Raw genomic sequence first — 24,762 nt, forward strand, 5'->3', positions numbered from 1 at the left:
AATTTTGTCCCCCCCCCCACACCCCCCCAATCCATTTCTTATCAGGAACACCAAGCTATTCACAGTGAGCACTCCTCCAGCTCTGACAGTGTGGATGACAGCACCATAGAGAGACATGTAAGACGGTAAATACATTATGATGAAACCATTGTTTCCTGTTTACTGGGACTGCCCGTAATCTTAAGTAACACTTTAAAAAATGCTGTTTAGCCAGAGAAACAGAAGCATCTGTCGAGGGAGAAGCAAGCGACGTGCAAACCCAAACCAGAAAACAATGGTTGTTTGTTTTTCACGGAGCATGGTTCATGGAGATAGTCATCAGTGTCTTGACATGAGCCAACAGTATCTAATCTGATTATTCCTAGATTGAGGAAGTTTGGATACTAGCAAAATGAATAATAAAAGGCTCATTGTGGTGATCTTTGAAAAATGAAATTATCACAACAGTGAATCAAACGTAATAAATCGGATACCCCAGATCAGTGTGTAAAGCATCAATTTAGAGCCACATAAAAGCTTGATTGTGATTGTGTGCCGTACTCAAAGTGAGGCATTTTTGAAGCCATCATGTGGGGTATAACCCCCCAAGTCAAACTAGTTTAAAGAGCTAATACGCCAACTTCTCCGCAGTCTATTTGGTATACTGATGCTGATGCTGATGCCAGCTGCGAGGTGAAAAGCCAGCCAACGGAGGCACCGAAGAAAGGGACTATGGTATGTAAAACAGGGATTAAGGTCAGGTTACATTCAAATTTAAGTCAATTCAACATGTGATGTAAGACTACTACTTCAAGCTATGTGTGGAGGTGAATCCTAATTGTCCTTTTTTGTATTATTGCACATGCTCTTTTACTGTAGGAGGCTGAAAAGATGTCTGAACATTCATGTTTTTTTTCTTTCTTCTCTAGACTTTGAGAATAAGGAGGATTCTGCCCACTGCATTATTTGGATTTGGAACAAAGGTACTAGTAAACATACATCATTATACTGCTAAATGTAGGGGTTCACTCCAATTTTATTTCAAATATTTTCTTTTCAATTACACAAAAGAAATTCACCACATTGAAAGTAAAATATTCCACAGTGCTGTTTTGCTTTGTTTAAATTTTTCATAGTTAGGCCTATGTATTTTAAATGGGAACGTTTTCGCCATCATAATGTCATAGTGCTGTTAGTTTCTAATCATTAATTTGGTTTTTGCTTCACAGGACTCATCATCTGACACTCAAGCACTGCCCCAGGTGAGTAGGCAATGCAGCTTCACACACCTTTAAAACACACAATGCAGTGAAAAAGTAGGAACAATTTTAATAGAATAAAATGAAATAAAACCCCAAAAATAGACACAAGATATAGTTTCACTGCAGCCATAAATGGGCCCAAATGCAATAAAGAAAATCAATGTGCATAAATGAACCACAGGATAATGACTACAGCTGAGCTGCTTTATAGCTGTTTTTTCCCACAGTGTAAATTACAGTTGCTGCATGTTAAGCACATACATACTTGACATTATAAAACTATGTAAATAAAACCATACACTGTATGGCACATTCATTAATCAAGGCAGGGCAATATTTTTATAAAGGGTGTGTGGTTAAAGGATAACCGTTGTTAGCCCATGTAATAGGGCCCTATGTCCTTTGTTGGAATATATTTTGATTAAATTGTCTTTACAATTCTGGCCTAGGATTTCTCTCAGAATTATTTTGGCCTATTTTAACCCTGCCATTACAGAACAGCCTGTGGTTTCTCATGTGAATTCTGTAGCACATTTTCTCATATCTCTTTCCTTGCTTGCCTCGGTGCCCCCTCTGATGTAAAGATGGAGACGCAGAGATGGTCTTGCTTGCTCACGTAGTCGGGATCGTAGCCATAGGTCGTAGCTAATAGCCATCTTCACCTTTTCTTCTGTGTTTACTCTGATGTATACATTTGAAGACTTTAACCAGCCAGGCTAGCAAAATCTGCAGGAGACTGGTGAGTTGATGTCCCTATGCTGATGAGTGACTCGTAGCGATGAGGTGGCCACAGAGATGGTCTTGCTAGCCTGAGCTCATCTTCTCCACCTTTTTCTCTGATGTTTACATTTGAAAGCTTGAGCCAGCAGGCTAGCTAGTCCAGGCTAGCAGAGTCGGCAGGAGACTGGTAAGTTAATTTCCCAGTCCTGATGAGCAACTCGTAGCCACATGCCAACAACATCTAATGTCAACCACATAAAGCACAACTAACATTTGTAACATAGAAAATTCAGCATACATTTGCTAACATATTTGAATGGAATGTTGTCTGCTTTCCATAATTGATTTCTGTTGTAGTCTGGATCAACGGAAGTAGCCTACATTTCCAGGATAAAGCCTGACGTGTGTTGGCGTTCTCAAAATCCCCTCGCTACAGGAAACAACAACAAACTTCGAGCTAGCAAACTACACGCTGAAAATAGCAAGTTTTGAAGAACATTTGGATTGTGCAATAAGGCAGGCCTACTTGGTTCTTTCAGTGAATGATTGTAAAGATTTACAAAGCACATGTTTATGGCATTTACTCTCTAACTGGGACATTTTGGGTCCGATAGGTGGGATTGCTGTGGACAAAGCACACACGGTGATACACTGGGAAGTAGGGCCACCTCTTAGTCGATTAGTCGACTAATCGGTCGTTTTGGTCTTAGTCGACTAAGATTTCTTTAGTTGATGAGTCATTTTTATGCTTATTCATGCTTAATTACTCATTTCCAAGAAACTTATGAGCACATTTATGGTAAGCACAATATTTAAAGTGGTGCTTTTGCAGGATTAATTGTGGAGAAACTCAGTTTCACAGATGGTTCATTAACTACATTTATATTGTGCTTTTCTAGTCTTAATCACCTCTGAAAGAGCACAGCTCTGTCGATTACATCAACTAATCGATTAATCAACAAAATCATATAAGTGTTAGTCGACTAAGAATTTCTTTAGTCGAGGACAGCCCTACTGGGAAGAGCAAATTGTGTTTAACCATGTATCCAGTTAATTTAAATGGCTCTCGTTACTGTATTGTGTGAACAGTTGACTTCATTTAATATTGTATGTGGCGTTCTCTTTTGCATGGTGCAAATGTTCCACCGAAACAAGTTCCTTAAAGAGACCATTTTGCAGAGGCACTGTTACTGCGTCCGGAGCTTAGCGTCACCAAAGACGTTTGTGATTGGTCTAAAGAAATGCAAACTACCCAGAGCACCAGTGCAGCCAGACCTTACTCCACAGCGCTGTAGAGATAGGTCTGGCAACGCGAGACTACTGTATATCTGTTGTAGCCTACAGTTAAAGGAGAATTCCGGGCAATTTTTACGTTAATCTTGATCACTATACTTTTTTGAGTACTGTCTATAGCAAAAACCACGAGCCGAATTGGCTATTTACCTTTTTCCTGCTACAACTGAATTCCCACGGGACTTAGCGAGACTACAGCTAGCCGTCTAAAACACTATTTTACTGTACAGGACCCAAACATAATTTGGTCCGTTTCCATGTAGCATAGTCACTAATATGGTCATAACCACTACAGTGCTCAATTATCTATTTTTGAGGGGGAAATAAAATACAATTTTTCGCGGCGAAGGCTTGAACGGTCTTCTGGAAGACATCCAACAGACCAGCGGGCGCTCGTTGTACTGTTGTCGGCCGCGTGAAGCCAGGAGGGCGGGGAGGAAGCAGAGGCAGGGACGCAGGCCGGGCATGCTAGCCCGGCTAAGGAAACCACAACGATCGACACGGACAAGACTCCTACTCACCAACGCCAGATGGATTGCACACTAAATGGATATTTATGTTATAAATACACACGGGACTGCAGCGTGATGATTATTACCGGAGCCTGGCTGAACACACTCACTCATCCCAGACGGCAGCTAGCAGCTAACAGGGTATGTGAATTTCAACAATGGCTAAGTTGCTAAACGCATCTTGTTGTCATGTAAGGGCCCTGTTCATGTTGCACAGACATTTTAATAGCATTTTGAGTCTGTTAAGAGGCACAAAGGCACTCTTTATCTTATGCCCCCATAACTGCAGTTTTAGCTACCGGGAGCTCTGGGCATTAGCTACAGAAGCTCCCATGTTGCTAGCACCAATTCGGCTCGTGGTTTTTGCTATAGACAGTACTCAAAAAAGTATAGCGATCAAGATTAACGTAAAAATTGCCCGGAGTTCACCTTTAACTTAATGTAGTTGATGTGTGTAGGACTCCACTCTCTCCTTCCGGTTCCACATCAAAAACATCATTAAGTCCGCCTTCTACCACCGCAGAAACATCTCAAGACTCCGGCCTTCACTCACACATTCAGTAACTGAGACACTCACCCATGCCTTCATCACCTCCCGTCTGGACTACTGCAACACCTGGGGACAGGGCTTTCTCTGCCAATGCTCCCACACTCTGGAACAGTCTACCACTCCACGTCCGCTCTGCCTCATCCCTGCCCATGTTCGAAAAGTACCTAAAAACATTTCTTTTCACTAAGTCCTTTGACCCCTAAAACTTCGTCCCAGAGCTCTGTAGCGGCTAAATACAACAAGCAACTGCCGCTCTGATTTTATCATTCTAGGGCACTAAAGATTCTTTATATTTCAGTGCTTAGTTTAAAATACTATCTATTTTAGGTATATAATATATGGTCTATTGGTGACGGTGCATTGATCACTTTGAGGGGATAAAAATAATTCAGCAGAGGCAGGGATATGTAGACCAGAAAGGGGGAAATCCCAAGCATCCGCCCCGGAAAATCTTTACTCCAAAGCGCTGTGGAGATAGGTCTGGCAATGCAAAACTTAGGATACTATGACTTTTGTATAACATACTATTTTATGAATAATGTTTTTTTTCGACATTCTATACCGTGACTTTTTTAACACTTTTTTCGACATACTATACTATGACCTTTTTATCATTTTTTTCGACATGCTATCCTGACTTTTTTATCACTTTTTTTTAACATACTATACTATGACTTTATCACTTTTTTCAACATACTATTAGGGCTGAACGATTAATTGCATTTGCGATAATATCGCGATATGTTAAAACGCAATTTCCTAATCGCAAAGTCTGCGATTTGGTCACATGACTCGCGAGAGCAAATCAGTCTGCACTCCGCAGAGAAAGCATCAACTTAGCACGCTAACGCTACGCCGTACCTTGAGCTGATTTCTGTCATTCAAACAACTCTGAGTTGTAGTTTAAAACTTTTACAGCCATTTTAATAAAATGAAGGGTTTTATTCGGGCTTGAGTCTATACATGCAGTTAATGGATACAGGCACACAGAACTCAAGGCTCGGTCGGCAACGATGTGTGTGTGTGTGTGTGTGTGTGTGTGTGTGTGTGTGTGTGTGTGTGTGTGTGTGTGTGTGTGTATATATATAGATATATATACTATATTTTTACTTATTTAACTGTCTAGTGTGTAATTGTGTGTTCATATACTATGAATTATTATATTATTATTCTTTGTTGAATAATACAGAAGACAAAAAGCTTAAAAAAATAATCGAATCGCAATCGCAATATTTGGGAAAAAAAACGCAATTAGATTATTTTCAAAAATCGTTCAGCCCTACATACTATACTATGACTTTATCACTTTTTTCGACATACTATACTATGACTTTATCACTTTTTTCGACATACTATGACTTTTTTTCGACATACTGTACTATGACTTTTTAGCATTTTTTTCGACATTCTACACTGACTTTTTAACATAGACTGTATATAAGAATTGACCAACAGATCCCGTTGCTCTGGGCGGAGACCAGTGAAGGCCGTTAGAAGCACTTTTCCGGTGAGCGCTGAGCGTTACTGCGCAGCCTCCAACTGAGAGAGACGACGTAAATGTGACGTGAGCAACGTGTCTGAAAGTTGGAAGTCTTCTGATAGCTGTGCTAAGAGAAATCTCAATCATTCCCAATCTTGCAGAGACGGAGAGCGTAGGTATATGTAAGGAGATAACATGGACACAGGCTAATTATTGATCACTAAAATGCTAGTTAACATTAGTAATTACACTTAAACAGCTAATGTGAGACGAAACTGCCTGCGCGCTTCTCCTGTACTATACGGTAATTCCTCTACTATGCGACAGTAAGTCGCGTGGTTATGACACAATCGTTAGCCTATTTTTACAAAAACGTCTGCTACGGAGCCATAACGTGAGGTACAAGGTAATGGAGCCTTTTATACATTGTCGTGTTTCTTTAGAAATAAACAATGGACAAATGGAGTCTTTAAACGCTTCAGATGTAAAGTTATTCGCTGTCAAAGTGACGTCAAAATGAATGGCAGTCAATGGGATGCTAACGGGGGGGTGATCGCTTTGTAGCATTAAAATGGCGCCATAGGAGGTTCGTGGTCCGAGGAGAGGCTTACCCCCTTGCTTTTTAATCACTTTTTTCGACATACTATACTATGACTTTTTAATCACTTTTTTCGACATGCTATACTATGACTTTTTATCAATCTTTTTGACATACTATACTATGACTTTTATCACTTTTTTCGACATGCTATACTATGACTTTTTCGACGTGCTATATTATTACTTTTTTATCACTTTTTGCGACATACTATACTATGACTTTTTATCACTGTTTTCAACATACTATTCTATGACTTTTTTATAAAACATTTTGACATACTATACTATGACTTTTTCGACATACTATTGTGACTTTTTCATCACTTTTTCGAAATACTATACTATGACGTTTTCAACATGCTATACCATGACTTTTTATCACGTTTTTCGACATGCTATACTATGACTTTTTAATCACTTTTTTCGACATGCTATACTATGACTTTTTATCAATCTTTTTGACATGCTATACTATGACTTTTTTATAATTTTTCTCGACATACTATATTATGACTTTTTTATCAATTTTTTCGACATGCTATACTATGACTTTTTTATAATTGTTTTCGACATACTATACTATGACTTTTTTATAATTTTTTTCGACATACTATACTATGACCTTTTTATCACTTTTTTTGACATACTATAACTTTTTTATAATTTTTTTCGACATACTATACTATGACTTTTTTATCACTTTTTTCGACATACAATACTATGACTTTTTTATCACTTTTTTCGACATACTATATTATGACTTTTTTTATCACTTTTTCGACATACTATACTATGACTTTTCAATCACTTTTTTCGACATGCTATACTATGACTTTTCAACATGCTATACTATGACTTTTTATCACTTTTTTGACATACTATAGCCTACTATGAGTTTTTATCAATGTTTTGGACATATTATACTATGATTTTTTTATCACTTTTTTCGACATACTATACTATGACTTTTTTATCACTTTTTGCGACATACTATACTATGACTTTTTATCATATTTTTTGACATGCTATACTATGACTTTTTAATCACTTTTTTCGACATACTATAGCCTACTATGAGTTTTTATCAATTTTTTCGACATACTATACTATGACTTTTTTATCACTTTTTTCAACTTACTATACTATGACTTTTTTATAATTTTTTTCGACATACTATACTATTACTTTTTTATCACTTTTTTCGACATACTATACTATGACTTTTTTATCACTTTTTTCAACATACTATACTATGACCTTTTTATCACTTTTTTTGACATACAATACTATGACTTTTTTATCACTTTTTTCAACATACTATTCTATGACTTTTTTATCACTTTTTTCGACATACTATACTATGACTTTTATCAATTTTTTCGACATACTATTCTATGACTTTTTTATCACTTTTTTCGACATACTATACTATGACTTTTTATCACTTTTTTAACATATTATACTATGACTTTTTCGACAAGCTACACTATGACTTTTTAATCAATTTTTTTCGACATACTATAGTATGACTATCACTTTTTTCAACATACTATACAATGACTTTTTAATCAATTTTTCCGATACAATATATTATCACTTTTTTCGACATACTATAGCCTACTATGAGTTTTTAATCAATTTTTTTCAACATATTATACTATGAGTTTTTATCACTTTTTTCTAGACATACTATATTATGACTTTTTTATCACTTTTTTCGACATGCTATACTATGACTTTTTTATAATTTTTTTCGACTACTATACTATGACTTTTTTATAATTTTTTTCAACATACTATACTATGACTTTTTTACCACTTTTTTCGACATACTATACTATGACTTTTTTATCACTTTTTTCGACATACTATACTGAAAATGTTTTTCAACATATTATACTATGACTTTTTTATCACTTTTTTCAACTTACTATACTATGAGTTTTTATCATTTTTCTCGACATACTATATTATGACTTTTTTTATCACTTTTTTCGACATGCTATACTATGACTTTTTTATAATTTTTTTCGACATACTATACTATGACTTTTTTATAATTTTTTTCGACATACTATACTATGACTTTTTTATCACTTTTTTCGACATACTATACTATGACTTTTTTATCACTTTTTTCGACATACTATACTCTGACTTTTTTATAATTTTTTTCGACATACTATTCTTTGACTTTTTTATCACTTTTTTCGACATACTATACTATGACTTTTTATCACTTTTTTAACATATTATACTATGACTTTTTCGACAATCTATACTATGACTTTTTAATCAATTTTTTTCAACATACTATACTATGACTTTTTTATCACTTTTTTCAACTTACTATACTATGACTTTTTATCATTTTTCTCGACATACTATATTATGACATCACTTTTTTCGACATACTATACTATAACTTTTTTATCACTTTTTTTGACATACTATACTAATACTTTTATCACTTTTTTCGACATGCTATACTATGACTTTTTTATCACTTTTTTCGACATACTATACTATGACTTTTTATCACTTTTTTAACATATTATACTATGACTTTTTCGACAAGCTACACTATGACTTTTTAATCAATTTTTTTCGACATACTATAGTATGACTATCACTTTTTTCAACATACTATACAATGACTTTTTAATCAATTTTTCCGATACAATATATTATCACTTTTTTCGACATACTATAGCCTACTATGAGTTTTTAATCAATTTTTTTCAACATATTATACTATGAGTTTTTATCACTTTTTTCTAGACATACTATATTATGACTTTTTTATCACTTTTTTCGACATGCTATACTATGACTTTTTTATAATTTTTTTCGACTACTATACTATGACTTTTTTATAATTTTTTTCAACATACTATACTATGACTTTTTTACCACTTTTTTCGACATACTATACTATGACTTTTTTATCACTTTTTTCGACATACTATACTGAAAATGTTTTTCAACATATTATACTATGACTTTTTTATCACTTTTTTCAACTTACTATACTATGAGTTTTTATCATTTTTCTCGACATACTATATTATGACTTTTTTTATCACTTTTTTCGACATGCTATACTATGACTTTTTTATAATTTTTTTCGACATACTATACTATGACTTTTTTATAATTTTTTTCGACATACTATACTATGACTTTTTTATCACTTTTTTCGACATACTATACTATGACTTTTTTATCACTTTTTTCGACATACTATACTCTGACTTTTTTATAATTTTTTTCGACATACTATTCTTTGACTTTTTTATCACTTTTTTCGACATACTATACTATGACTTTTTATCACTTTTTTAACATATTATACTATGACTTTTTCGACAATCTATACTATGACTTTTTAATCAATTTTTTTCAACATACTATACTATGACTTTTTTATCACTTTTTTCAACTTACTATACTATGACTTTTTATCATTTTTCTCGACATACTATATTATGACATCACTTTTTTCGACATACTATACTATAACTTTTTTATCACTTTTTTCGACATACTATACTAATACTTTTATCACTTTTTTCGACATGCTATACTATGACTTTTTTATCACTTTTTTCGGCATGCTATACTATGACTTTTTAATCCATTTTTTTCAACATACTATACTATGACTTTTTTATCACTTTTTTCAACTTACTATACTATGAGTTTTTATCATTTTTCTCGACATACTATATTATGACTTTTTTATCAATTTTTTCGACATGCTATACTATGACTTTTTTATAATTGTTTTCGACATACTATACTATGACTTTTTTATCACTTTTTTTGACATACAATACTATGACTTTTTAATCAATTTTTTCGACATACTGTATTATGACATCACTTTTTTCGACATACTATACTAATACTTTTATCACTTTTTTCGACATGCTATACTATGACTTTTTTATCACTTTTTTCGGCATGCTATACTATGACTTTTTAATCAATTTTTTTCAACATACTATACTGTGACTTTTTCTATCACTTTTTTCAACTTACTATACTATGAGTTTTTATCATTTTTCTCGACATATTATATTATGACTTTTTTATCACTTTTTTCGACATACTATATTATGACTTTTATCACTTTTTTCGACATACTATAGCCTACTATTAGTTTTTATAAATTTTTTCGACATACTATACTATGACTTTTTTATCACTTTTTGCGACATACTATACTATGACTTTTTATCATATTTTTTGACATACTATACTATGACTTTATCACTTTTTTCAACATACTATAGCCTACTATGAGTTTTTAATCAATTTTTTGGACATACTATATTATGACGTTTTTATCACTTTTTTCGACATACTATACTATGACTTTTTTATCAGTTTTTTCGACATACTATTCTATGACTTTTTTATCACTTTTTTCGACATACTATGACTTTTTAAAAAACAAATTTGACATACTATACTATTTTTTAATTAATCTTTTTCGACATACTATACTATGACTTTTTATCACTTTTTTAACATATTATACTATGACTTTTTCGACAATCTATACTATGACTTTTTAATCAATTTTTTTCAACATACTATACTATGAGTTTTTATAATTTTTCTCGACATACTATACTCTGACTTTTTTATCAATTTTTTCGACACGCTATACTATGACTTTTTTATAATTGTTTTCGACATACTATACTATGAATTTTTTTTATAATTTCTTTCGACATACTATACTCTGACTTTTTTTATCACTTTTTCGACATACTATACTATGACTTTTTAATCACTCTTTTCGACATGCTATACTATGACTTTTTATCAAGTTTTTTGACATACTATAGCCTACTATGAGTTTTTATCAATTTTTTGGACATATACTATGATTTTTTTATCACTTTTTTCAACATACTATACAATGACCTTTTTATCACTTTTTCGACATGCTATACTATGAATTTTTTATCACTTTTTTCGACATATGACTTCCTTCGACATACTATACTATGACTTTTTAATAAATGTTTTCAACATACTATATTATGACTTTTTTATCACTTTTTTCGACATACTATAGCCTGCTATGGATTTTTATCAATTTTTTCGACATGCTATACTATGACTTTTTTCTCTTTTTGCGACATACTATACTATGACTTTTTATCACTGTTTTCAACATACTATACTATGACTTTTTAATAAATTATTTTCGACATACTATACTATGACTTTTTAATACATTTTTTCGATATCCTATACTATGAATTTTTTATCATTTATTTTGACATACTATTCTGACATCACTTTTTTCGACATTCTATACTATGACTTATCACTTTTTTCGACACACTATACTTTGACTTTTTTCGACATACTATACTATGACTTTTTTAATCACTTTTACGACATGCTATACTCTGACTTTTTATCACTTTTTTCGACATACTATACTATGACTTTTTCGACATTCTATACTGACATTTTTATCACTTGTTTGACAGACTATACTAAGTCTTTTTAGACCTACTTTACTATGACTATCACTTTTTTCGACAAACTATACTATGACTTTTTTATCACTGTTATGCCATACTATCACTTTTTTCGACATTCTATAACTATTATTCGACATTCTATGTTTACTACTTTTTTTATGTCATAGCATAGTATGTCATCAGAAATCAGAATCAGGAAGCAGAAATAGGTTTATTGCCAAGAAATTTGCCTTGGTATTTAGTGCATAACAGTAAACAGAGAAAATACAAGCAAGACCTGCAAACAGTCACGTGCATTAATAAAAATTACATCATAAATATGAAAAAAAAAAGAATTTTGTGAAGGAATGTGCAAAAGTTCATTTCATAGAGAATATGTGCAATTATGTCCAGAGATGATAGTCCAAAGGAGGTTTGTTGATGAAACACATTGTGAGAGATGTTTATACTTCAGTGTAACATGTGGGGGTGGAATGGGAGTTGGTTGTGGTCCTGAGCGTTGTTGATGAGGGAAATAACAGATGGACTGCAGCCTCCTGCCAGAGGGAAGATGTTCAAAGAGTTTGTGTCAGGGTGGATTGGGTCGGTCACACTCTGTCCTGCCTGCCCCAGGTTCCTGGAGTTGTACAGCTACTGCAGGGATAGCAGATTGAAGCCAATTACTTCCACAGAGCGAATGATACGCTGCAGTCTTGGCAGTGGCAGCAGCATACTAGATGGTTAGGATGGACTCGATAGAAGGGCACCATCATTGTCTTTGGCAGGATGAACTTCTTCAGCTGCCGCAGGAAGCACATCATCTGTTGAGATAGTATAGTATGTCATGTAAATGTCATGAAATAAAATGCCATAAAAAAGTAATAGTAAAGTATGCGTTAAAAAAAAAATCTTTATATATAGTGTATATTTACATGGAAAAATCTCAAGTTATAGGACAAGCATATTTGGATCTTCAGGGAATTTATTCCGTGCACCACAGAGAAAACAAAGGAAGTGGTGTGTGTGTGTGTGTGTGTGTTGCCTTCTCTATAGTCATAAAAGGTCCTATTATACTATGCCATAGAAAATGTCAAAACAAATTCCTATGTCAAAAAAGTGATAAGTCATGGTATAGTATGTCAAATAAATTGATAAAGTCATAATGTAGTATACCGAAAAAAAATTATAGAAAAGTCATAGTATAGGATGTCGAAAAGTGATTAAGTCATAGTATATAGTATGTCGAAAAAAGTCATAGTGTAGCATGTCAAAAAGGCATTGTATAGTATGTCGGAAAAAAAAGTGATAAAAAAGTCATAGTATATTATGTCTAAAAAGGTGATAAAAATCATTATGTTGAAAAAAATCATAGTACGAGATAAAAATGTAAAAGTCATAGTGTAGTATATGAAAAGTTCATCAAAAGTCATTATAGCATGTCAAAACAAGTAGTCAAAAAAGCCAAATTAGTATAGTATGTCGAAAAAGTGTTGAAAAAGTCATATGGTATGTTGAAAAAGTCATAGTATAGTATGTCGAAAAAAGTGATAAAAGTCATAGTATAGCATGTTGAAAAAGTCATAGTATAGTACAGTATGAGATACGAATATTAAATATATTAAGTCATAGTATAATATGGGAAAATGTCATTAAAAGTCATAGTATAGCATGTCAAAACAAGTAGTCGAAAAAGTCATAGTATGTAGGAAAAAGTGATTATAAAGTCATAGTATGTTATGTTGAAAACAAATCATAATATAGTATGAGATAAAAAAAATGTCATAGTGTAGTATAGGAAAATGTCATCAAAAGTCATATTATAGCATATCAAAACAAGTGGTCGACAAAGCCATGTCGAAAAAAATTATACAAAGTCATAGCATCACGTTGAAAAAAGTCGTAGTATAGTGTGTCGAAAAAAGTGATAAAAAGTCATAGTATATTATGTCGAAAAAAATCATAGTATAGTATGAGATAAAAATGTAATAGTCATAGTGTAGTATATGAAAATGTCATATTATAGCATATCAAAACAAGTGGTCGAAAAAGCCATATAGTATGTCGAAAATAAATGATAAAAAGTCGTAGCATAGCATGTTGAAAAAGTCATAGTATAGTATGTCAAAAGTTTTAGTTTAGTATGTCCAAAAACTCATAGTATAGCATGTCGAAAAAAGTGATAAAAAAGTCGTAGTATAGTATGTCGAAAAAAGTGATAAAAAAGTCATAGTATAGCATGTCGAAAAGTGATAAAAAAAAAGTCATAGTATAGAATGTCAAAAAAGTTTAAAAAAAGTCATAGTAAAGTATGTCCAAAAAAGTGTTAAAAGTTTTAGTTTAGTATGTCAAAAAAAAAAAGTCAGTACAGTATGAGATACAAATATTAAATATATTAAGTCATAGTATAATATGGGAAAATGTCATTAAAAGTCATAGTATAGCATGTCAAAACAAATGGTCGAAAAAGTCATAGTATATCGGAAAAAGTCATAGTATAGTAAGTCGAAAACAGTGATAAAAAAGTCATAGTATATAGTATGTTGAAAATAATCATAGTATGTCGAAGAAAATTATAAAAAGTCATAGTATAGCATGTTGAAAAAAGTGATAAAAAACGTTATAGTATGTTGAAAAACTCATAGTATGTCGAAAGAAATCGTATAGTATGAGATAAAAATGTAATAGTCATAGTGTAGTATAGGAAAATGTCATAAAAAGTCAGTGTAGTATGTCAAAAGTGATTAAAAAAAATCATAGTATAGTATGAGATAAAAATGTAAAAGCTATAAAAAGTAATATGTCGAAAGCAGCAGTATGTCGGAAAAAAAAGTCATAGTTTAGAATGTGGAAAAGGCCATAAAAAGTCATAGTATGTCGAAAACAGTCATCAAAGTCATAGGTTGAAAAAAAAGGCATCAAAAAGACAGGATAGTGTGTCAAAAAAAAAAAAGTCATAGTATGTAATAAAGTCATAGTATGGGGAGAATGTCCTTAAAAGTCATAGTATAGCATGTTGAAAAAAGTAGTCAAAAAAAGTGACTGTCGAAAAAAGTCATATGACAAAAAAAGCCATAAGAAAGTCATGAAAATACCAAAAGCCATTGTATAGCATGTCGGAAAAAAATTGAAAAATAGTCAGTATAGCATGTCGAAAAAATGTCATAGTATGAGATAAAAATGTAATATAGTCATAGTATGAGATAAAAATGTAATAGTCAGTCGTATGGGAAAATGTCAAGTCATATATAGCATGTCAAAATAAGTAGTCCAAATATGTTTAAAAAAAAAATCATATACCTAAACAATTTTAGTAGAGTACAGGGCTTAAAGTGAAAAATAATAAGTCATAATTTTTAAGAACTAAAAAGTTTTGGATCAATTTTTACTTCTTCCAATATGTTAAATTAAGAATCAATGTAGATTTACATATTGCAATAATATCATAATCCTACAATGAATCATTGTGAAAACAAAACTTTCTAGATGTGTTGTTACTTTGGCAGGTCATCATCAAAAAAGCGAATTAGTACATTCATGATTTTGTCCATGTTGATATGAGTTGCTTCATGTACATTGTTTGCTTCAACATACATTATTAAAAACGTCGCATTGTATAGCTTTTCATATATCTAGACGTCTAAACTCTGGGACAAGGCCGTGATGTTTAAATAACTGCCATGCTGATTACAAACAGACAGCTTTGTCAAGGCAGTTTGGGCTTCAGATAGCTTTTACACAGTGGCCATCGTTAATGACAAATCATGTTCCGCTATGAACGTGCACACACGTATTGTTTGTATCACAAACACTGTCGGTCAGTGAAGGTGCAGTAGTAGCGGTAGCCGTCGTTGCCAGTAACATACTCGTATGACAGAGTGCACGGACCAAAGCTTTGTGACTAGCAAGCACTTTCTTACCGCTGCTGCCGTACACTGTCTTCCTTGAACATGCGCTGCAGAAGCAAGCACCCAGCTCCCTCAATTTGAGGCACCAAGTGCTAAAACGGCTTCCCGTCTCCACCCTTTACCTCTTGTCCTCTATTCATGCCCAGCGCCATTTGTTTTTAACTACTTTCTCAACTTAAGCTATATCAAAGCCTGTCTACGGAAAGCCGTTCCACTCCCTATTAAGCCCCGTTGTACCTACTTTGGTTGCAGTTCCACCAGAGTTCCACTGGGGGTGATCACGGTCCAGTGCAAAATGAATGGGACTCTATGGAGCTAGACAGCTAAATTTGTCTCTTTCGCCTGATTGTCGTTGAGAAATCTCAGATTTGATTGTAGTTTTTGCAAGTTCAACATGGATTATAGGTCAAAAGTTGAATGAACGAGTACCTATGCCCTTTCGATTTGTTACAGGTTGAGTCGTTGTTGCCCATAACACGCTAGCATTCTGCTATTGAATGCTGATAGGTCAGTGAAGGACTGATTACGATCGGAGATCCCGCTTGACGGCATCCGAAGCAGAACCAGAATGTCAGAGTGAATATTTCGGCGTGGTCTTTAAAACATTAGCAAACCTCTTTCTAGCACGTGTATTGACAGGGAGAGTCAGCTGTGTTGTCGGTGCCTCGAGAGAAAAAAGGAAGCGACTCAGAGCTTGCCGTAAAGCAGAATCTCTGGCCGTATATGTGTATGACGTCATTGACATTTTAAAAGGCTTTTTAGAACAAAAAAGCCACTTTAAAAAAATCTAACACCCAGCAGTGTGTATTTTCTTAGCCTCCCCTTTCAAATGCAACATTCAAATTACTAGACAAAAAATTATATCCTGAGAAAAGTGGATTTTGAGGGGTATAGCTCCATAGAGTGCCGGAATACTTTAAGCCCTGAGAGTATGCAATACAATATTCATATAAAAGTGATGGTATAGTCTGCCATAATAAATGTAAAAAGAAATCAATAAAATAGTTTTTCATAAAAATGTCATACAAAATGACAGTAAAGAATGCCATAAAAATGTGAACAATAAAAATCATAAAATAGTGACGATAAAAATGTCATAAGATATACGTAAAAAATGTTCAAACCATTTAAATCCTAGCTCATAACTTGACCTCATCTAAAGATACAGTATATGATTCAAATTTAAGGCATGATTGCCCATGTATGTTCATCACAGGTTATAAAAAAAAAAAAAAAAGCAGAGCACCTCCAGTAAAAAACACCTCACATTACGTTCCATCTACTTGTAATTGGACAGGTATGAATAAACCACATTTTAATATCTGCTATTGAAAAGGGGTAAGGCCTAATTCCTCATTCAGGCTTGAACGCTTGTTGGTTTGTGGCTGTTACATTGTGCTTCTCTTTACTTAGGCATTTAGCTTTCATTTCGCATTAAGTTCAACCTGGCAAACTTTAGACGTCCGCAATTGCATGTCAACAAGGGCTGCAATGATGTTTATGCACTCAATGATTTTATCCCATATCACCTACTGTTTGACAACCTGGTCCCAAGCAAGCAACACTTCTCTCCCTATATAAAAAAAAAAAAACTCTTAAGTACTTGACAGAAAACCCATATATTATCATCATTGTCATGTTTTAAAAAAATACAATCTTTTAAGTTTTGAAAATTTGATTAGATATACAGATCTCTGTCTTATGTACAAAATTCTACATGGACTGGCTCATGTATTGAGCCAGTTTGTAAACACAGTACCAAACGCTTACAGATCTACAAGGAGTGCAGCAAGAGTTAAAGAAGTGGTTAACAGGTAATCAGGACTGTTGACATTACATGTAGACACTAAATCTTGCTGCTACTTGTCCTGCCTGTTTGTGCCACTTGTGCTATGCCTACGAAGTTGTGGTTGCATGGACTGAACGTTTAGCTTGTGTGTATGTGTGTGCTGGTATTGATGTTGATAATGACAATCTGTTCTTGTTTATATGTTGATCTTGTCATTTTTTAAATTTTTACATGTATAGTCAATTTTACCTGTATTGGGCTAAACCTGTATGTACTTATAATCCTTTTGTCTTTTTAGGTGTGACATTGTACGATCTGTCCAGGGACAGCAGATGTAAAATAGCCTTTTGGCTAATTCTGGCACATTTTACATTTTCATATGTATTATTAGTGTGCATTGTCTCTGTTAAATAAACCTGAAATAAATAAAATAAAGCTTTTTGAAACACCTGTGGCCTTTGTGCCAGTAACCACCGTTGAGACTCGTTTTCACTGGAACTAGATTTTGTATGCCACCTATTGATGTAGACATATTTCTTCTCTTTTAAAGCTGTGGTAGGCACTTTATTTTTGGTGTTGTTTGACAAAGAAAATCAATTATAATCTTTCAGCATATTGTTATTCAAGTGGCCTGAGAGAACTAGAAACTAGACTTCTGCATCTTCTCTGGGCTTCGTTTTGAGGCTTTAATAAATCTAGCCCATGACGGGAGACTTTGTTCAATCACGGGTCATTTCAGAGACATTGTGTTCCTATTGGCTGTTCTGCGCATGCGTTGCCCGTGTGACAGAGAGAGGAGAGGGAGAGCTGAAGGTCTCACTCTACTTCAAATTCTTGCATTGTTTTTGCATTCTACCCACTGCGCATTTAATATTGTAAGATTGAATGTTTTAATGTTATGCTTAATACTTCTACTCCACAACAATTATTAAAAAGTAGTTACTAGTTACTTTTTCAATGACTTTAAAAACCTATCGGCATATAATTAATTGCATTGTTACAGTAAATTAACGGTAACAGTAAATTAAACCACCCAAGTATAAATGAAAAATGAATTAAATTAGCTCTACTGCAGCCAGCTACAATATTAAAATGCAGCTTACATGTCACTGCATGGATGTCAATTATAATCTAATATATAATAAAGTGAGTATTCACTATGCATTTGTTGTTACATTAAGTGCATTTTTCTTGATAATACTTAGTATTACTTAGCATAGTTTCACTAAAGTAAGATTTTGAATGCAGGACTTTTAATTGTAACTGAGTACTTTTAAATTGTGGTATTGCTATTATTACTTAGTAAAAGATCTTGATACTGAAGACATGACTTCTTTGTTACGGAAGGTGACTTTTTTTTGTTTTTCCAGTGACTGAAAATTGTGTTATAGTAAGTCATTAAAATGTTTTTCGTCTATAATTGACATTGTATAATGGCCATTGGTAAAAATAGTGAATATTTGATATTGTTGCATGCCTAATGGTAACCAATTAGCATTTCTGAAATGGTAACAAAGGATGTAGCAAGGTGAAAGGTTTCAACCATTGTATGGCAGCAAAAGAGGACAGACTTTGGACAGAATGTATTCAGTGTGCTGTACTTTTCTCTTCTAGGAAGTAGTGGAAGTTCAGACACTAGAGATGGCTGAAGTACCAGTGCCCAGTGAAGGAACTGTCCTGGACCCTCTAGAAGTAAGCTTATTTTTATTTATTTTATGTCTTAATGATGTTGATAGGTTTTCAATGTAGTGAGTCCGCGGGACCCACAGGTGGTCATTTAAATGAGTCCTAGGGAAACTGAAACAGTCCTTAACTAACTTTTTTTTAACATCCTCCTAGATATATAAGCCCTCCTATAATGAATGTGGACCATTCACATTTTTAAATCTTTGTTTTTCTACATGATCAAAAAACGTTAAAATTATTCGAACTGATCTTTAATATAAATGAAACATTATCCAAATTGGAAGAATTGCTGCTACCATAAGCCACACGTGTTGCTCAGTGCCCTTTATCCACCACTTTTTTTCCATCATATCAGGTAACACTAAATCCGTAATGTTCTCATACAGCAGACAGAGACCGACTGACAGCTGCACACAGCACTTTGTCCGTGCCAGCCAACTGCGGTTTCACCAGGGCGCAAGGCTCCCCCCCCGCCCCCACCCCCAAATAACTACGTTTTATTTCTACACAAGCCATTTTGACTGAAATCTGTGAGGCTCAAATTAGACAAACAATACACCGTAAGCAGTGTGTGCGCACGTTTTTCATACCTCTTGGGGACCTGTCTTATGCGCCTGTTCCGTGGTTCTGTTTTTGTAGCATTATCAGGGAAAAAACTGGGTGCGTCCCAAGGATGCATGAATAGTGAGTTTACTACATCCTTTCAGATTTTAATGTGTCAGAGATGCAGGACATGTACCTATCAACATCACTGTCTTATAATGTTACATCATATGCTGCTTGTTTTATGTGTATTTAATACAATACATATGGAATTATTCTAACGAGTTTCAAAATGTTGACTTCCAGGATGAGGAAGGCCTTTTAGCGTGGTGGAGAACAGTAGGGGGTATGCTTGATATTGACAATGTTTTGTTGATTTATTGGGGAAACCGCTTATACACTATAACTTGTAGTTGTAATCGTTCTTTCGTGTGTTAGGCTGGGATGAGTGGAATCAGACCAACCAGAACGATGAACCTGAAGAGTAAGTGCATTTTGAAGTTATGAATTTGCTTGTAGAATTTATTTTCTAAGGATTAAGAGTTGCACAGGCCAATATTAACAGAAAACATTGTATCACAATACTATGCTTAAATCCCAGACAATCGACACAGTTGATATGACATTTCTACCTTTAAAAAATAGTTTGTTTATCCTTAACAACTAAGGTTGACATATTACTCATCTTGTCTACAGAACTAACCTTTACCAAAAGAGTGGCAGCTTAATGCTTCACTGTTATATACAATACATAAATGGTTCTTAGTTTAAAGTTATTTAGGTCCTTTTTTTTTCAACTCAAATTTGCATTATAATCCAGTGTTTTAACATATTTTCCTTGTTTCCTTGTCTCAGAGTGGTGGAACAAGCAGCTGATCGTGTCTTCATGGCAGCTCAACTTTTTGTTCGCTTTTTTAACCAGCGCGGTGCCTCACTCCAGCAGCGAATCCTAGAGCTGCTCGCTTTGGCTGATTCAGCTGATATTTTCCATAAGAAAACCGTCAAGGCCTGTGTCGGTGGTGGGGTGGCCAGTGTTGCTGGGTCTATCACTACTATCACTGGCCTCATTTTGGCGCCCTTTACAGCAGGAGCATCGCTCATCGTCACTGCTGTAGGCATTGGTGTAGCTACGGCAGGTGGGGTGGCGTCTGCTTCAGCCAACATCACTGACACAGTCCATTCAAAGACAGACCGCAAGAAGGTGGAGCAGACGATCAAAGACTACGAGGAGGAGATGAAGGACATCAAGGAGTGCCTAGAGTTTTTGCAGGTGAGAAGATATAAGACAAATCTTAAAAACATACTGCTTAAACATAACCTTGTGATCATTTTATTTGTGTTCTTTAAGCTTTGAGAAATCATATTTTGCCTTGTGTGCATAGATAATACCGCCCCCTTTTATACGCGACAGAGAACTGCAATATTGTTCCACTAACATCTCGAAACAAAAGTCTAAATTGTCTACTTTTGTGACTGAGCGAATTAGGCAAACTCGCCCATCTTTCCAAGTCGCCCAGAACCACATTCAGCATCTCGGTATAATTGTGTTTAACAAAACCATCTAAGGGCTACTTTAAAAAAACTAAAGTGGCCAAGAGCTACATCACTTACTTATTTATTTACATAACACACATAAGCTGAATGAAGCTACTGTTTGTACACGTATGAAATTGCAATACCCAAAGCTTATGAGAAATCATTACTTCACGTCAAAGTTCATGACTATTTTACACTTCTTTTAGCCCACATAGTTAGCTACATCACTGAAAATATTCCCATCAAGGTCCAAGAAAACATTACCACTTTACACTTCTATGGCTCACAAAGTTAGCTACCTCACTTTTAATATTGTGGTAATTTTGTCTCTCAGTTTGTCAACCTATTGACGAGCTATTGGAAACCTGCTCCATGCTACCGGTAGCTCGCAAGCTACTTGTTGGGTACCCGTTTTAAACTGTACACTGAAATCTTGGTTTTCCAGTCCTGTGCAAACTATTAAAACACAGGTTGTCATGCTAACCAAAATCTAGAGCAGCAATTTGAAGTGATGATCTGCATAATGATAAAAGAATTGACAACCACAGTTGTTTCCTTTTTCAATCCTACCATTTACCAGTTTGGTTGGTAAACAAATCCTATTCGTTAATAAATACTGCCCATCTGCAGTTTTAGTAAAACAAAAAACAAAAAAACAACTATTAATTAATTAATCCTAATGTAAAATCTCTTATCTACCCGCCAGGAAGGGATGGAGACACTTGAGGAGTGGAACTTTGAGAAGTATGTTGAGAGCATCGCAAAGAAGCACCTCAACAAGAACGTTGAACATGTAATGAAGGAGGGCGGGCGTGCCGGAAAGGCTTTAATGATCAACACAGAGAGCCTGATTAGTACTGTTCAGGTCCTCAGTGTTGCAGGGGGTGCTGCTAAAGCTGCCCAAGTGATGAGCGTTACCACTGGAGTTATGTCAGGTCTCTTCCTGGCTCTAGACATCTTTTTCCTGGCAAAGGATACCATGGAGTTAAAAAAGGGAGCCAAGACAGAGTTTGCTGCTAAGATTCGAGAGGTGTGTAGGGACCTGCAGGATGGGCTGCTGGAGCTAAACCGCATCAAGGAACAGCTGCAGAAAACCATTGATGGAATAGAGGTGGAGGTAGACAAGGAGGAAGATGATGAAGAGCTTTTAAGGTCCGAGTTAAAGAAACTTGCAGAATTTGAAGAATGAAGGCTGGTTAGAAAACCAAACCAAAGCCTGCCTTAATCCTAGCACCACAAACCCAAGCAAATCTTGACAGACAAAAACAGTCACTCAATTATCACTGTAATGGTTTCTCCCAAGAGCTGTTTCTCCTAGGTTTTTGGCCAGGGGTTTAGGGGTCCTCCCTAAAAAAAAATGTGATGTTTTTCAATAAATAAAAATCATATCCTATTGGGCCATTATTATAACCATATCTGTGTCTGAAACATTGGAAAAGCTAGAGCAGATTAACAGCACACACACACACACGGTGGATGCAGGAAAAACCGGAGATGAGATGTACACCATGAATTAAATAGAGGACAGCTATGCTCGTTATTGTAAGTGCAATAAGTTAAAGTCCAATAAGTGCTTTATGAAACTGTATTAATGTGTGTCCCAGGCCGGGAGGTATTAACAATGAAAAGATCAACAAGCCATTGACAGAAATGTTCAAATTTGATTCATTCAATAAATTCTTTTTTGTCTTAAATCCACCAGCCATTTTCATATTATACCAGCATATACCAGCATCCTGAACCTTTTTGGTAAGGTTACTAGGAAAACTCAGCCCAGAGTAGTTTCATTCTCCCAGAAACAAGTTTCCTTTTATCTTTAAAGAAGTGTGTGTGTGTGTATATATATATATATATATATATATATATATATATAAAAATAAAAAAATCGCAATTTTCACTGTCTTTTGCAACTTCATTGCAACAAAAATACAAAAGACATCGCAACTTTTATCGCAATCTTTTACAAAAGCTGCCGCAAATTCAGGCATTTTGGGCCTCAACAATCTCAAAAAAAGGCCTGGAGGGACTGATAAGGACATGATCACCTTGTGCTCCGAGAGTGATACACTGATGTGTGCATCAAGGACAGAAAAATGTAGACAAACCTGCCTGTCTGGTACCTTTATGCAAAGGAAAAACAATCGAAACCACTTTTCTGAATAAGGACCAATCCAAATAAACTCGAGCACATTCCACATTGAGCTACTCCAATACAAGAACAAAAATGGGATGGGTGTAACTTGATAGGCTGGTTACTGTTTCAGAATACCATCTACCTAGTGCGTCAACCGAACAAATTCATTAAGTTTGTAGGAATTTGGGTTCACATTTCTTCAAGTCAATACTCACATGCCCCTATGTTGATTGGATGCGTTTTTGGTTGAATCAAGATAGAAGAAAACTCCCCGTTTGTGCTTTCATGGACTGTTTTCTGGCTGAGTCACAACAAAGGAATAGTAAGAAATTAGAGAAATTAGTACTAAAAAAGACTAGCTTTGGAAGATTCATCTAACTCAAATTACTGAAGCAAGGACTGTAGATTTTGTCGAGGAACACTTTACGCTTTAAGAAGGGATCTCTTTGCGGTCAGTATGGACAGCAAGAATATTTACAGAAACCAATAAACCTTTAATGTACACATGGGATTGCAAGATAAACTTGAAAAATGTGTTGTATTTTCTCATCCTCTTAGAGAGAACCCTCTGGGTCAGGAACCCATGCTGTTGTGGGCCACTTATAAAGTTGATACAAACACTTGATCTGATACTGCCAACACAAACTACTGTACCCAAAATGTTGTCACTACTCTGACCTCTAAACCCTCACACAGTGCAGTGTGAAAATACACTATTTCTGCTCTCCCCTAAATAAATTGCTTAATGTGGTCATATTTTGGCGGCTGGGCCATGCATGAGGCAAATTTGATTCCCTTATCCTTGTGCGATTATTAAGCCTTTCAAAGACCAGACCCAATCAATCGCCCCAACTTTACATCAAGACATTTGTTAAGCTGTTGCCACAAATCAAGATGCATAAAGCAATCCAAGTTTATGGCCTTCACGCTTCCACAACCACCTCGGACTATGGCTCATGAAATACAACAGGAGGGAAGAATGTTGTTAAGCAATAGGAACAGTACGGCTTGCCGGCTATTAACCTTGTGCAAATGTCTGAATATTTAATGAGCGCTACGGGGATCCTACAGTCAAAAGGTGGAGTTTTACCACTTTAACCCTTTGAGGTCTGAGGGCATTTTTACATATCTTCTTGAATTCTCCTTTTAGGGGTATTTGCATATAACCTGATCCCCATGTGTTTCATATCAAAATGTTCCAAACAAACTCAGCTTTCTGTATAGTTACGCCCAAAATTGTGTCCAGAGCAATGTACACGTTTACAAAAGTCTTGGGTTCACAAA

General features: G+C 34.7%; 1 protein-coding gene and 1 long non-coding RNA gene across 7 annotated transcripts in view; one reads left to right on the plus strand and one right to left on the minus strand.

Annotated features, from left to right (window-relative positions):
* Positions 1-22,693, plus strand: part of si:cabz01007802.1 — a 28,781-nt gene extending 6,088 nt beyond the window's left edge. For 3 of the 6 annotated variants that reach the window (XM_031304392.2, XM_035993785.1, XM_035993789.1), the window contains 9 exons: positions 46-117; positions 631-714; positions 909-962; positions 1,209-1,241; positions 19,194-19,271; positions 20,115-20,154; positions 20,247-20,292; positions 20,664-21,078; positions 22,051-22,693. In XM_031304392.2, the coding sequence (XP_031160252.1) occupies positions 46-117; positions 631-714; positions 909-962; positions 1,209-1,241; positions 19,194-19,271; positions 20,115-20,154; positions 20,247-20,292; positions 20,664-21,078; positions 22,051-22,533 (1,305 nt within the window). In that variant the 3' untranslated portion in view covers positions 22,534-22,693. Of the gene's footprint in view, positions 1-45; positions 118-214; positions 278-630; positions 715-908; positions 963-1,208; positions 1,242-19,193; positions 19,272-20,114; positions 20,155-20,246; positions 20,293-20,663; positions 21,079-22,050 lie in introns of all 6 variants that reach the window. The other 3 variants (XM_031304391.2, XM_035993787.1, XM_035993788.1) reach the window with 2 other exon arrangements.
* On the minus strand, positions 20,313-23,865 carry LOC118493551. The gene is made up of 2 exons (XR_004895503.1): positions 23,694-23,865; positions 20,313-21,063 (listed from the first exon to the last, which is right to left on the minus strand). It is a non-coding gene; the product is annotated as an uncharacterized LOC118493551 (long non-coding RNA).
* Positions 23,866-24,762: the final 897 nt, after the last annotated feature.

The sequence above is a fragment of the Sander lucioperca genome, chromosome 17 (assembly GCF_008315115.2).
Source record: "Sander lucioperca isolate FBNREF2018 chromosome 17, SLUC_FBN_1.2, whole genome shotgun sequence".
NCBI lineage: Eukaryota > Metazoa > Chordata > Actinopteri > Perciformes > Percidae > Sander > Sander lucioperca.